The sequence below is a fragment of the Physella acuta genome, unplaced genomic scaffold, assembly GCF_028476545.2.
Source record: "Physella acuta isolate Inbredline_101_S28 unplaced genomic scaffold, ASM2847654v3 ptg001284l, whole genome shotgun sequence".
Classification (NCBI taxonomy): domain Eukaryota; kingdom Metazoa; phylum Mollusca; class Gastropoda; family Physidae; genus Physella; species Physella acuta.
Genome location: NW_026732799.1, coordinates 569,336 through 583,232, shown reverse-complemented (window position 1 = coordinate 583,232; position 13,897 = coordinate 569,336). Strand labels below are relative to the sequence as shown.

The window sequence follows — 13,897 nt, the reverse complement described above, 5'->3', positions numbered from 1 at the left end:
ATATACAAATGTGCCAACGTTGCCTCATGTTCCCTATACAAATGTGCCAAATGCTACATGTTCCATATACAAATGTGCCCAATGCCACATGTTCCATATACAAATGTGCCAACGTTGCCTCTATCTTCCCCAGAAAACACAGCAGTGGAGACCTCCACAGCCGGTTAAAGACTCGCAAGCTCCTGGGTGTGGGGGAGACGGACGATGGGGACATCCACAGGTCAAAGGTCAGTCCTTACTAGCAGGTCATTAGTCAAAGGTATTAGGTCAAAGGTCAGTCCTCACTAGCAGGTCATTAGGTCAAAGGTCAGTCCTCACTAGCAGGTCATTAGGTCAAAGGTTAGTCGCCATTTCTGGGTTAACCACCGACAACCACATTTATAGGTTAGATAAACCACCGACAACCACATTTCTGAGTTAAATAAACCACCGACAACCACATTAATAGGTTAACCACGGACAACAACATTTATAGTTTCAATAAACCACCGACAACCACATTTATAGGTTAAATAAACCACCGATAACCACATTTCTGAGTTAAATAAACCACCGACAACCACATCAATACGTTAACCACGGACAACCACATTTATAGGTTAAATAAACCACCGACAACCACATTTCTGAGTTAAATAAACCACCGACAACCATATTAATAGGTTAACCACGGACAACCACATTTATAGTTTCAATAAACCACCGACAACCACATTTATAGGTTCAATAAACCACCGACAACTACATTTATAGGTTCAATAAACCACCGACAACTACATTTATAGTTTCAATAAACCACCGACAACCAAATTTTCGGTTTTATTTAAATAACCACCGACAACCACATTTCTGGTTTAAATAAACCACCGACAACCACATTTCTGAGTTAAATAAACCACCGACAACCACATTAATAGGTTAACCACGGACAACCACATTTATAGTTTCAATAAACCACCGACAACCACATTTATAGGTTCAATAAACCACCGACAACTACATTTATAGTTTCAATAAACCACCGACAACCAAATTTTTTGTTTTATTTAAATAAACCACGGACAACCACATTTCTGGTTTAAATAAACAACCGACAACCACTTTTCTAGCTTAAATTAAATTTGTCATTTTTTTTAGCTTAAAACTTTTCCTTTCTTGAGTTTTATTTCTTGAATGGATCTGAGGACTTGGGCGTATGAATACCGCTAAAAGCTTCCTCCATTAGGGGGCGCTGTTACTCAGATTAAAAATAGTAACAAAGTTCTGAACTAAGAGTAGCTTGACGTTAAATGACGTAACATAGCATTATATGACAGAGTTAAAATGACATTCTTGAGAAAACATGACATTGAAACTTGAGCTAACTAAAATAACTTGACATTACAAGAGATGACCGTTGACATCTATGTGGCACATTGAGTCCTAGACCAATGACTGCATGTGGCACATAACTCAATGGAGCCCCTACATCATGTCCAACACAAACTGAGAAGCTTGAAGGCCATTGTTTGTACCAACCACTGTCTAACCCTGCTGGTGCTAGAATCACGTTTTGGGTGAGCAGTTCAAGACAGCTTTAATAGTTGTGTGGGCAAAGAGGGGTTTAGTGGGGGTCTATGTAGGGTACTTGTGGGGGTCTATGTAGGGGACTTGTGGGGTCTATGTAGGGTACTTGTGGGGGTCTATGTAGGGGACTTGTGGGGGTCTATGTAGGGGACTTGTGGGGGTCTATGTAGGGCACTTGTGGGGGTCTATGTAGGGGACTTGTGGGGGTCTATGTAGGGGACTTGTGGGGGTCTATGTAGGGGACTTGTGGGGGTCTATGTAGGGGACTTGTGGGGGTCTATGTAGGGGACTTGTGGGGTGTGAGAATATTGAGAGGAATGTTTGGAATATATGAAAACATATTGCAAAGGGCTGATTGGAAATTAAGAAACTAAAAATAGAAATATGACAAATAAGGGGAAAAGGGAGATAAAGCGGATATATTTGAAAATGAAAGAAATATGATATTTACGATTATCTGAAAGCTGAGAGAGTAGGTAGAGATATGCATACAGTTATGGAATATCAGGGAAAAATCAGTTGATTAAAACAATTTGTAAGGAACAAGGTTTTTAAAAATTAGCCTAGTTTTCACCCTAAAGGGAAGATCGATAAAATAAAAATCGATGAAGAGCTATTAACTTTGATGGGAAAAACTTGATTGAAGTGGCTCGAGATGGTTAGGTTCTATACTAGATCAAAACTCATTATGTATAGGTTGATCAATATGTGTGTTGGTAACACAAAAACACAGATTCAACGTGAACTCAAACCAATACATTAGGTGAATGGACTTCGCTGGTTTAATTATGGTTTAATTATGGTTTAATTATGGTGGCTAGATCAGCCAGTAAACAAATCAATCACAGTTGTCACTGACACGTCAGATCGATGGATGGACTCAATAGATCAATGGATTGCCTGCTGACCTCATCGATAGAACTTTCAACTGACGTCTGACCATTGGATTAGCTCCCCTCTAACCCGGTTTTTTAAGATGTTTAACTATTGCGGCCAGAACTCAATCTATTCAAACCACCTAGCCAAACCTGTCTATAACAATACCAACAATATATGTTTGCTGTTCCACTGATCAGTGAGAACTTACGGAAGAAACGTGGCCTTCCTTCATGATACAAGCAGAGTTTCTTCCAGGCATCTCTTCGGGGGGGGGGCCGAAAAATTTTGACCGCACCCCGAACGGAATGAAATTTATATAATTTATATAGAAAATATATACTTTTAACAGTGTCCGCCCCCCCCCCCCCCGAAGAAAGTTTACCGCCCCCCCCCCCCCCCGAAAATTTCAAGTGCCCCCCCCCCCCCCCGGAGAAAAAAGTCTGGAAGAAACACTGGATTCAAGTGTTTTAGAACTTACATCAGTGGTCTGAATTTGGCTTAAGACTTGGGCTATAGCTGTTTAGCTATATGGCTAGTATTGTATCGTTGGCTTGAGGTATGTTATAAGCTATGGTTACAGCAAGGGGGGTATAGGGAGGGGTGGACATAGAGCTAGGTTTTGAGTGGGTTAAAGAGAGTTGACTGATAATGGAGAGAGGGTTATTGTTTTGGCTAGAGAAAGTCTATAAGGAGGGATTCAGCAAGGCTTTTAGTTAGGTTTACAGCTACAGTAGTGTTTAAACTAGATTTATGGCTAGGGTTTGAGAGTTAGCATGACGTGTGACTGTGACCTTGACCAACTAGAGAGTGACGTGTGACCTTGACCAGCTAGAGAGTCACGTGTGACGTGTGACCTTGACCAACTAGAGAGTCACGTGTGACCTTGACCAACTAGAGAGTCACGTGTGACCTTGACGAGCTAGAGAGTCACGTGCTACTGTGACCTTGACCAACTAGAGTCACGTGCGACTGTGACCTTGACCAGCTAGAGTCACGTGCTACTGTGACCTTGACCTGTTCTCGTCTGTCCCCAGCTGAGCCAGATCCTGGGTCACAGTGACCAGCTGTACATCCGCCTGCCCTACGGCCTCAGGGTATGGCAGCTCATCATGGCATGCATGTTCACCTTCATTGGCACCTGGGTGAGTAACCTCTGTCAAGGTCGTTGTGTTGACCTTCACCTATGTAAGTTACCTGTCTCAAGGTCGTTGTGTTGGCCTTCACCTGTGTAAGTCACCTGTCTCAAGGTCGTTGTGTTGGCCTTCACCTGGGTAAGTAACCTGTCTCAAGGTCGTTGTGTTGACCTTGTACCGAGCAACGCATTCACTTATAAAACGCTCAGTCGGTAAATATCTTCAATCAATTAATTACCCAAACATAGATTTCATTAAAAAATTTACTTCGTTGAATGGCTTCCATCCTCTTTTCATTCATTGAATATTTTTCACCAGGTTTTGACGGGGGGGGGGAGGAGAGGGAGAGGTGGGGGGGGGGAGATTACCATAGAGCGGGGTGAGTGACACATTAGAGAGCTAGTCTTAAGTGCATTACGTCACAGATTAACGCGGCTCCGGCTCGTGAGCCAGGTCCAGCCCTAGTTTTAGGGGGGGGGGGGTTCAAATGTAGCTGGCTCGTCTTTTGTTAATGCTGCAGCGGCCGCTTTGGTCAGGTTATCTAGGAGGGGAGGCTGGGGTGGCTTATTGGCCCTGTTTAGGGTGGGGGAGGGGAGGCTGGGGTGGCTTATGGTCCCTGGTTTGGGTGGGGGAGGGGAGGCTGAGGTGCCTTATGGGTCCTGTTTAAACTGGGGGAGGGGAGGCTGAGGTGCCTTAAGGTCCCTGGTTTGGGTGGGGGAGGGGAGGCTGAGGTGCCTTATGGGCCCTGGTAAGGTCGAGCATGCAGGGACAGCAACAAGAAACGGTGGTTTCAACCTTTCCATTAAGGGGACATTATCTCGAATTACCTCACCAGTAATGTCCCTTGCCTGCGGGCCCATGATTACCTCCCTTATCAGTCAGGGGCAGCCATTTTAGATGGACTACCCAGGGGAGACCATTCGAGTAGAGTTACAGCTCTTGGGTTAAAAAAGCCTTAACCCTTATACCCATTAATCTTTATCGCTGTTTGATCTTGATTAGTTTTTCTGTTACCTAATCCACGTAATGAAGTAGCCTTGACCTTACCGCACAGAAGATTTTGACCGACTTGCTCAGATTTTTTCCGGAAGAAACTCGGGTGTCGACCCATTTAAAGTGCCGCCATTTTAAAACCAATGCTGTGTTTATCATCAAGCTTAAAACACCTTGTTATAGTAAGAGGCCATCTTGGGTCATCTTTCGTGTTACAACTGTGGCTACACAGGTGACGGACTGGCCAATTGGGGGCTCGTCCGGGAGTGATAGTAACCGCGAGCTAAGTTATCTCAGTGAGCTTAATGATTTCAACAAGTTTTACCTCACCAAATTTATTTATCTCAGTAAGTTTATCTCAGCATATTCAATTATCTCAGCGAGTTTTATTAGTTCTGCAAAATTGATTAAAGTGTCTCAACTACCTGACTCCACTTGATCAAAGTGTCTCAACTACCTGACTCCAATCGATTAAAGTGTCTCAACTACCTGACTAATTAAGTCACCTCGTCTCCGTTATCTCACTAATTGGCTGCCCTATTGGAAAACCTCGGCATCACACGCTAAGAAAATGTACTTTGTTGACCAACGTATCACTTTCCCTCTGTTGGATCCAGTGTTGGACCAAAGATGTGATACTATATTTAGATTTCATCAGGGGACAAAGGTCATGTTGAGCGACGAATCAAACTGTAGAATAGTAGGGCGATGAACAATTATAATACATAATTCTAATCAGAGATCAGTTTAGACTGAGTTTTGGCCACTCTAGGGCAAGAAGCAAATCATTATTGCAGCAAGAAAAGTAGTAGTAAAAAATCTTCCTCTGGCTTGTCATTAGATGACGCGTTGCTACATCGCACCATGTCAGGTGACATATTTACCTGTCATAATTTGTCACATAACTACCTGTCACGATTTGTCACCGAATGTTCTAATTTATCGCATATCTAACACGACATTTTAAAAAGACGACCACTGTAACTACCTCTCAGGATATTTAAATTTGCCCCATGAGGCCTGGTGAAATATGGAGATTTTTTTTTTATGTGGGAATTCAACTAATTACGTTAGTTGTATTAGCCGTTGGGGTATTCTCTTAACGTAAAAAAAAATATTCGCGGTTAGATATAGCCTACATCGATTTTCGTAACAAATAATCAAAGGACAATTCTCGACGTCTTTTTTTTTAAATTTAGGAAATTTTGTGACAAGTATTTTTAAACACAAAAGAAAACCTCTTCACAGCCACGTACCACAATGTCACAAACCTCCCATCTATGTCACAATGTCACAAACCCTTCTCTCTGTCACAGCCCCCCCCCCCACCATCTGTACAGCTGATGACCCTCTGGATATTGTCCCTTAGATCCAGAGAAAAATGCTCCAGCCCCCCCCCCCCCCTCCCCACCATGTAGTGACGTCACTTAATTTCTCTTCGCGTGACGTCATCGTTGGAAGCCGTTTAAGATTTTCGCTGTAGGGCCTTAAGCGATGTGAGCTATATCTATATGTATTTATAATCAAGTTAGATCATTTACGCGCTTCTAGTTTATTTCCTTTTTAAAAGTCGCTATAATTTTCCATCTAAATGAATTTTTGTAAAATATTATTAGGTCTACGTCTATTTTATGTCTGACAATTGAAACAATAGTAAGCTACTTCCTTGTTCATATGTTTGTTGTAAGAAAATGGCTAAAATAGTTATAAGGTAATATGTAAAGATAAACGGTTATAATAGTTATAAGATAATATTAATTAATATATTAATTAATATAATTAATATATTATTAAATAGCACAGCAAAATTATTTTACTAAGTTAGGTTAAAAATATTTTGCTTTTAGCGTTGAGGGACCAGCATATCCCGACTAGAATCAACTCAGCTGTATGCGTCATCCCAACCAGTGGCGTAGGCAGGTGGAGTGGGGGGGGGGGGGCCCAGAGGCGTAGCTATGGGGGGGCAGGGGGGGACATATGTCCCCGGGCGCCAACCTTAGGGGGCGCCAAAATGGGTTGTAAAAACAAATTAAAATGTCATTTTAGCTGCATTTTTTCAGTTTCACGAGAGGGGGGGGGGGGTGCAAATAGAAAGTTTGAGGGGAGGGGGCGCCAAATCAAAAGTTTGTCCCCGGGCGCCAGGAAGGGTCGCTACGCCTCTGGGGGGGGGGGGGGTTAGAGGATACGACTTAAATAAATTCAGCTGTCGGCGTCATCCCAACATTCTAGACTGTCATTTTCTGCTGGAAATAGCTGCCAGTCAATGTAAATAATGACACCCACAAATGGAAGGCGATTTTGTCCAATTTGCCAGATTGTATGTTTGTTGTCACTTTCGTATTTCTTTCTTTATTTCGTGTGCAGGGGTGGGGGGGGGGGGTTATTCTGTGTGCAGGGTGGGGGCGGGGGTTGATTCTGTGTGCAGGTTAGGTCGATTGTAAAACACTCGGTCATTAAATTAGGATTTTTTTCTTTACTAAATTTAATCAATTAGGCCTAAATGTTTGGGTTGAAATTGTTGCGAGGTGAGGACAGGGTCGACAAGAATCAAACACGAAGTCCGTTTACAATTTTACAATTAGTTACTTTTATTGCTTGTGAGATCACACGAAACCTAGGATGCCTATAAGAGAATGGACCCCCTAACTTTCCTAACCCCACCTTTTATACCCTACCTAACATCTAAGTTTTCTGCGCTCTATGTCACTTCCCTCCCAATCGTTCCTATGCTACAAAATGTGTGTACTATTTATTTACATTCTTTGATATCAATATAACTAAAATAGACTATGGATTGAAGGTTAATGGAAACATGTAAACAAAAGGGAAGTACTCTAAATTTACGTAAATACTTATATGTAACAATCCTAACAGAAATCTATATTTGCATTTGATGTCTATATCTGATGGTTGTGTTCTGTGGTACTATTGTATGGTAATATCTTATATTGGATATGTGTGGTTTATGGTACGATTGTTAGCTTTTTTTAGATCTAGACCCCTAAAACTGATAGGGATTTTATCGTCGGCTTTAGAACATGCTCCACAGGCCTAATAGAAAAATGGTTTTATAAAGTACAATAAAACAGTTCTAGCCACATCTAACGATGGTGCAGGCTATAACAACTCAACAAACCAACAATCTAATACATGTTTGTGTTGACAGGCACTAAACCCCCCTCACACCTGTGTTTGTATGTTGACAGGCACTAATCCCCCATCACACCTGTGTTTGTATGTTGACAGGCACTAATCCCCCATCACACCTGTGTTTGTATGTTGACAGGCACTAATCCCCCCATCACACCTGTGTTTGTATGTTGACAGCCACTAATCTCCCTACACTAATCCCCCCCCCATCACACCTGTGTTTGTATGTTGATAGCCACTAATCCCCTACATTAATCCCACATCACACCTGTGTTTGTATGTTGACAGGCACTAATCCTACCTTCACACCTGTTCAACACAAGTCTTGAAGGAGTCGACAACATCACCTTGCCAGTTCGACTATATGGTGGTGCATTAATTAGTAAGTCAATTAGCTGTTGCATTAATTAGTAAGTCAATTAGGTGGTGCATTAATTAGTAAGTCAATTAGCTGGTGCATTCATTAGTCAATTCCTGCTTGAATTAATAAATTTGCTGTTTTATTATGTACTTATTTAGAAATATTAATAAATGCAATAAAGTGGAGCCATTTATGGAGCAAACCTAGCATTGCTTTCATACCATATAGAATCTACATGTTTTATAAGTTCCTTAAAAAAACGAATCTGGCCACTTTACCCTAGGCTTGTCCATTGTGTACTGGGTGACCCTGAGCTCACAAGACAGGGACATCATACGCATGTGCCTGCTCACTTCCATTGTTTATTTCGCCATTCAGTTCCTAGGTAAGTACAGCTTTTTAAGATTCCCCTTTAGCCAGATATGAAATCGCTAAAAATAATCTCCACTGGCGCTAAAATTAATTTAACTGATGTGAGTGGAGTCAGTGGCTGCCAGTTAGAAGAGCTTCCTGTATGACGCTCAGTATGCCTGGTCTAGTGTTGTTTACATTGTGTATGTGTTTTCTGCTGCACCAGAATGACCATTTGTCCAGAGGTCTGGCCTGATGAGTATGTCGAGCTAGTTTTGTGCAGTTTATAAGTTTATAATTATATCTTTGCACAGTGATCTTCTGGGAGTAACTCGATGCAGTTTGATTTTTCTAATTTTAGCAACTAATAATATACTAATATACTACTAATATACTTATCTACCACTTTAAAAATGTCAACTTTTGTAGACCAATATTTTATATGTCTTTGCTATTAATTTATTAATAATTAGTTCTGTGTTTCCTTGATTATCAAGATCTTGCCTAATGTTAGCATTGACATGCAAAGACCTACTGGCCAATGAGAAATGAAAGTTTCTTGTGCTTGTATCATCTGAGTAGTCAGTGGGCCTACACACACATTACACACTACACAGTGAAGGAGTATTTGAACTAAATTGTACTAACTCAAGCTCACTCTTGACATATGTCAATATTTATAAAGTACATGACATACTGATATGCTGCAAGCTTACAGTAGGACTAATCACTTATTTACATCCATAAGCCTACTAAGTATTGATTAAAATTATACTTTGTAATCTCTTATACTGGTGAACTTCCCACTGACCCAGTTTGAAACAGACCTGATCTTTGTGGAGAATTCAGGCAGAATTCAGGCAGATACCATTTTCTACATCAACTTTCAGTTAGGCCTACTGCTCTATACATAAAACATATTAAATCATTAACAAATATTATGAAAACTAATGCTTTGAGACTGAAATAAATTAGAGACCAGCACACAATATTTGTAATTAATTTTATGTAAATCTATTTTTTTTTAAATTTTGTCTCACAATCTTTTTAATTATGATTCACAATTTCAGACATTAGGATAAGTTTCATTGTCTTTATCTTATTTGGATAATAATTTTAAAAATCTTTTTTTAAACTTTAGAAATTTTTTGCCAATGGAGTAATGAAAATGTTTTCTTTCAGATTTTTAGAAACTTCACAACTTTCAATTCATGGTTGTGATAAGTTTCAAAATTTTTAGTAAAAATTAAATTTATTGTATGGCTCCGCCACAACAAATAGTAAAGTATGGCTCTTCTGGTACACAACGTAATGAATGGCTCCGCCTTGTTCAGTTTCAGTGTTCTCATCTACACCCCTGGCCTCCCCCATCTCTAGCATCTGTGGCCACTGGGCCAACGTGGGCTGGAGGGCCGCACAGATTCTGGGGAGCCTGTATTTCTACGTGGTCCTCACGCGAGACTTGAGGCACTACCGTTGACCTTGACCCTTAGCTTCTGGCCCCACATCTTGTAAGTCCCCCCCCCCCTGTAGCTGCTTGTGCCATGAAGCATGGCAGGCTTCCTAGAGCAGTTTCATATTTTCTTGTTTGAACCATGTAATCTACTAGCAATGTTGCTCCTGTTTTTTAAGCTTTGTAGGATTTAAAGTCTGCATCTTGACAATAATGAACTGCATTTACAATTTTATTTAACCTACCCGCACCAGGTATAGCTGTAATTTTAGCTTTTATTTTGTATGAAATACCCCTGCATTTAACTTTACAGTCAATATAGAGCTCTGTTGGTTGTGTTAGGATGAGAATACATAGGTAACATAGTTCTCAGATACCCCTTGTTGTTTTTGCAACACCCCTTGCCACAAGATGTTCAGCTTCCATTGGTTAAGAAAAGATTTAACTTTCTTGCAGGTGTAATTTTTATTTTAGATAATCTAGTTAATGATTTTGTAATAAAAACGCTTTGTTAGATAAAAGTCATTTAATATTCACTACCAATCAGGTAGCTGTAAGTATAATTTAAGCAAAAATTAAATACCGAATTATATTAAAGGGAAGGAACCAAAACAATTCATTACAAGCTAAAATTTGAGTACGATTAGCCTCCCTTTATACTTTTACAAATAAAATCCTGCACAATGACGTTGAAGAAAAATAATAAAACTGGATGTATCTATTGCCAATACACATAAACAATTCAATTTGTTAACAAAAGAAAATAAATTCATCTTCTAAAACAAGCATACAAAATCTATTAGATCACAGCCAACACTGTATTCTTATTTATTGCTTTTGTTAATTAGATTAAAGTGTTCAATATCACCTTTATCATATTTTGCACTATTATTTTGCATTAACAGAACTAAATGTACAGGTACCAGCACATCTTGTTCTAACCACATTTCACATGCATGTCAAGAACGCAATGTCGCACCTTTACTACACGGCTGCACGTTTCATTATCTTTATTTCTGCAGCACACTTTGTTATTTTATCAAATTTGTTGCATATTTTTTTTTTGTTTTTTCGCTTTTTAAATTTGCAAGTGTTAAAACATATTCCTGCACGCAAATGAGGTGTTTTTATTTTTTTTTTACTAAAAAATGAAATTGTAAATTTAAAAAGTAGCTAGGATTTATGTTAATATTATGTTGATAAGCTAGTTAATTTAACACCAATTGCTAAACTTGAGCATGATTACAAAACAATAAAACTCTAATTTTTCTACTATTGCAAATTTTTGCTTGATCAACTTCTTATAAATCTCCAAGCATTAGTTTTCCTAATTTCAAAAGTATAAAATTGTATTTTATAATAATGCTGCATTAACTGCCACAACAGAACCTATTGCTACAAATGTTTTGAGTTTATCTCCAAATTCTGTACACAATAATTTGACTTGACCTTGACCTTGATATTCCCCAGTTACCACCGGTTACCTACTTTTTTCCCCCAACCCCCTGACCAGGAACGCTGCCATGTTGCTGTTGGGTCAAGGTCTTTTCATCCTGGTCAGCTGGTTCTACCACTGGGCTCTCGTCCAGCGCAAGTTCTTCTCTTCCATGAAGCGGTCAGCGTCTTGTAAAGATCTAAGCAAGGACAAATAAGTTTCTTCAATACTCCAGTCTGTGGCATGCAAAGATCTAAGGACAACATTTTTTTATTCTTTTCATATTCCTGTGTCTTTTATTCATTATTTTCTAATTGTTTGCCTTGAACTATTGTACATGCTATACACACCTGTGATGACATGCTATACACACCTGTGATAGCATGCTATACACACCTGTGATAGCATGCTATACACACCTGTGATGACATGCTATACACACCTGTGATGACATACTATACACACCTGTGATAGCTTGAACTATTGTACATGCTATACACACCTGTGATGACATCATCCGAAGTATATGTTTGCCACATTTGTGTCAGGGCCACTATGAAATACTAATGCACCATTATCTTAAGTTGAAAAAATGTTATGTGAAAACCACTCATTCAAATATGAATGTATTAAGTTTCTGTTTTTAAAAAAACACTTATGCGATTAATATATGAACATAAAATTATATTTTGTCTGTGTCTGGTTTCCCATAAGAACCACTGATGAAAGTATGAAGCTATTGTTCTATCCAGAAACTGTCTCCAACTATTGATTGTGTAATTTTGTTTAACTTTTGTATATGCAGCTACTGATGGATTTCTCCACTCAGAATATCTGACTAATAGTTGATACTGGATAATTGTTTAGATTTTAAAATCCATTAAAATAGGTTGAGATTTCTTTAATCCGGTAAAAAGGTTGAGATTTCTTTAATCCGGTAAAAAGGTTGAGATTTCTTTAATCCAGTAATTGTTTAAGACATTGGAGCTATGTGTTTATGCTTTGATGTAGGTCATTTTTAAATTTAGGGTTAATCAGCAGGAAACAGAAATTAAAATTTAAATTAAAAAAAATAAAATTCAACTAGATACAAGTAAACTCCACTTAGCTCAAGATGGGTCAGGTTTGAAAAGTGAACTTTACCTACTTATTATTTTATAATAAAAATGTGTTACCCAGTTACATTTTAAAAAGGCCATGAACAACTTATGAATGTCTTTGTGTCTGCTAAGTCTGATATTTAAATCTTTATAGCCTAATTCTATTTTTGGTATGTACATTTAAAAAAAAAATAAATCTAGCTAACAAAATATTTACAATAAAAACAAAATATAATTATTTAGCTTAAACTGTCAATAAACTGTTAAATTCAATTTTGTAATCCAAGTTTTGAAATCATGTAAATCATGTGTTGTTGTATATTCCAATATTTGATTCGTACATTTTGCATGGTTCTGGTTTTATAATTTTAAGGTTATACATTCATACCTTTTTGGGCTTTAAAAAAATCTAGGAATAAATTCATCAATTAATTATGAAAGGATATTTATTGAGATTCTTATTATTATGTAAATTATTGTGTTATGATAAATGTAGTGTTACCCTTTGCGGGATGAGCAATTAGAATCTAATGATGAAGCCATTAATTAATTTAGTGTAATGATTTTTCTCCCCTGTATATGGCTAATACTAAATGAATTTGTTTTAAGAAACTAAGGCTACAGGCTAATCAGGGATATACAGGCCAAGTTATTGAACACTTGTGTGACAAAACAGTTAATATACAGGCCAAGTTATTGAACACTTGTGTGACAAAACAGTTAAGTTTGATTCAGGCTAATCAGGGATATACAGGCCAAGTTATTGAACACTTGTGAGACTAAACAGTAAAGTTTGATTCAAGGCAGATGGCTATGTGCAGTAGTGTGTAAGATGGGATGTTTCAAGTGAAAATATTCCCAAACTGCTGATGTCAGAAAGGAATGATCCTTTTTGTTAAATCATTGACTTCACTTTAACATAAGGACGGGGAAAAAAACAATTACTTTTTACAAGAGATTTCGTCAAAGAAAAATTTCTTCTTCTCTGCAATATATTCCACCCTTGCTCCCCCCCCCTTAAAAAAAAAATAACCAATGTCCTGATAATGTCCTGATATGTACCCACCTTAATACCAGCTGCTTTAACCCTTTGTATGCCTTTGTTCACCTTTTTCTGTGGCTGGTTTCATGTGACAAATGTTCTTGTAACAAATGTTTATGTAAGTGTTCCAAAACTTGTATCTTTTGTATGCTGTTGTTCCAGAACTTGTATCAATCACTTTTAAATGTGTTTCTATTGTACCATCAACATTAAATTAAATTATAATTAAAACATTGTGAATTTTCAAATTAATGTTCCATGTTTTGTTGGATCGAGCACTGGATATTAATATTATTTTAATGAATGGTATAGGGCTGTTTGCAGGAGTGGTGTGTGGCTAATCAAAAAAGGGATGGTGTGTGGATATCAGCTCATTAAAACAACAAATAATTGTAAAAGGAAAGTAGAAAAAGCACTTGATTATTGCTTAACAT

The 13,897-nt window shown here is 38.3% G+C and overlaps 1 protein-coding gene across 11 annotated transcripts in view; it reads left to right on the top strand.

Moving 5' to 3' along the window:
• The window catches only part of LOC131958030 (tumor protein p53-inducible protein 11), a 55,088-nt gene extending 41,409 nt beyond the window's left edge, over nucleotides 1-13,679 (top strand). For 10 of the 11 annotated variants that reach the window (XM_059322930.1, XM_059322929.1, XM_059322923.1 and 7 more), the window contains 5 exons: nucleotides 134-227; nucleotides 3,480-3,587; nucleotides 8,010-8,103; nucleotides 8,366-8,467; nucleotides 11,357-13,679. In XM_059322930.1, the coding sequence (XP_059178913.1) occupies nucleotides 134-227; nucleotides 3,480-3,587; nucleotides 8,010-8,103; nucleotides 8,366-8,467; nucleotides 11,357-11,538 (580 nt within the window). In that variant the 3' untranslated portion in view covers nucleotides 11,539-13,679. Of the gene's footprint in view, nucleotides 1-133; nucleotides 228-3,479; nucleotides 3,588-8,009; nucleotides 8,104-8,365; nucleotides 8,468-9,767; nucleotides 9,945-11,356 lie in introns of all 11 variants that reach the window. The other variant, XM_059322931.1, reaches the window with a different exon arrangement.
• Nucleotides 13,680-13,897: the final 218 nt, after the last annotated feature.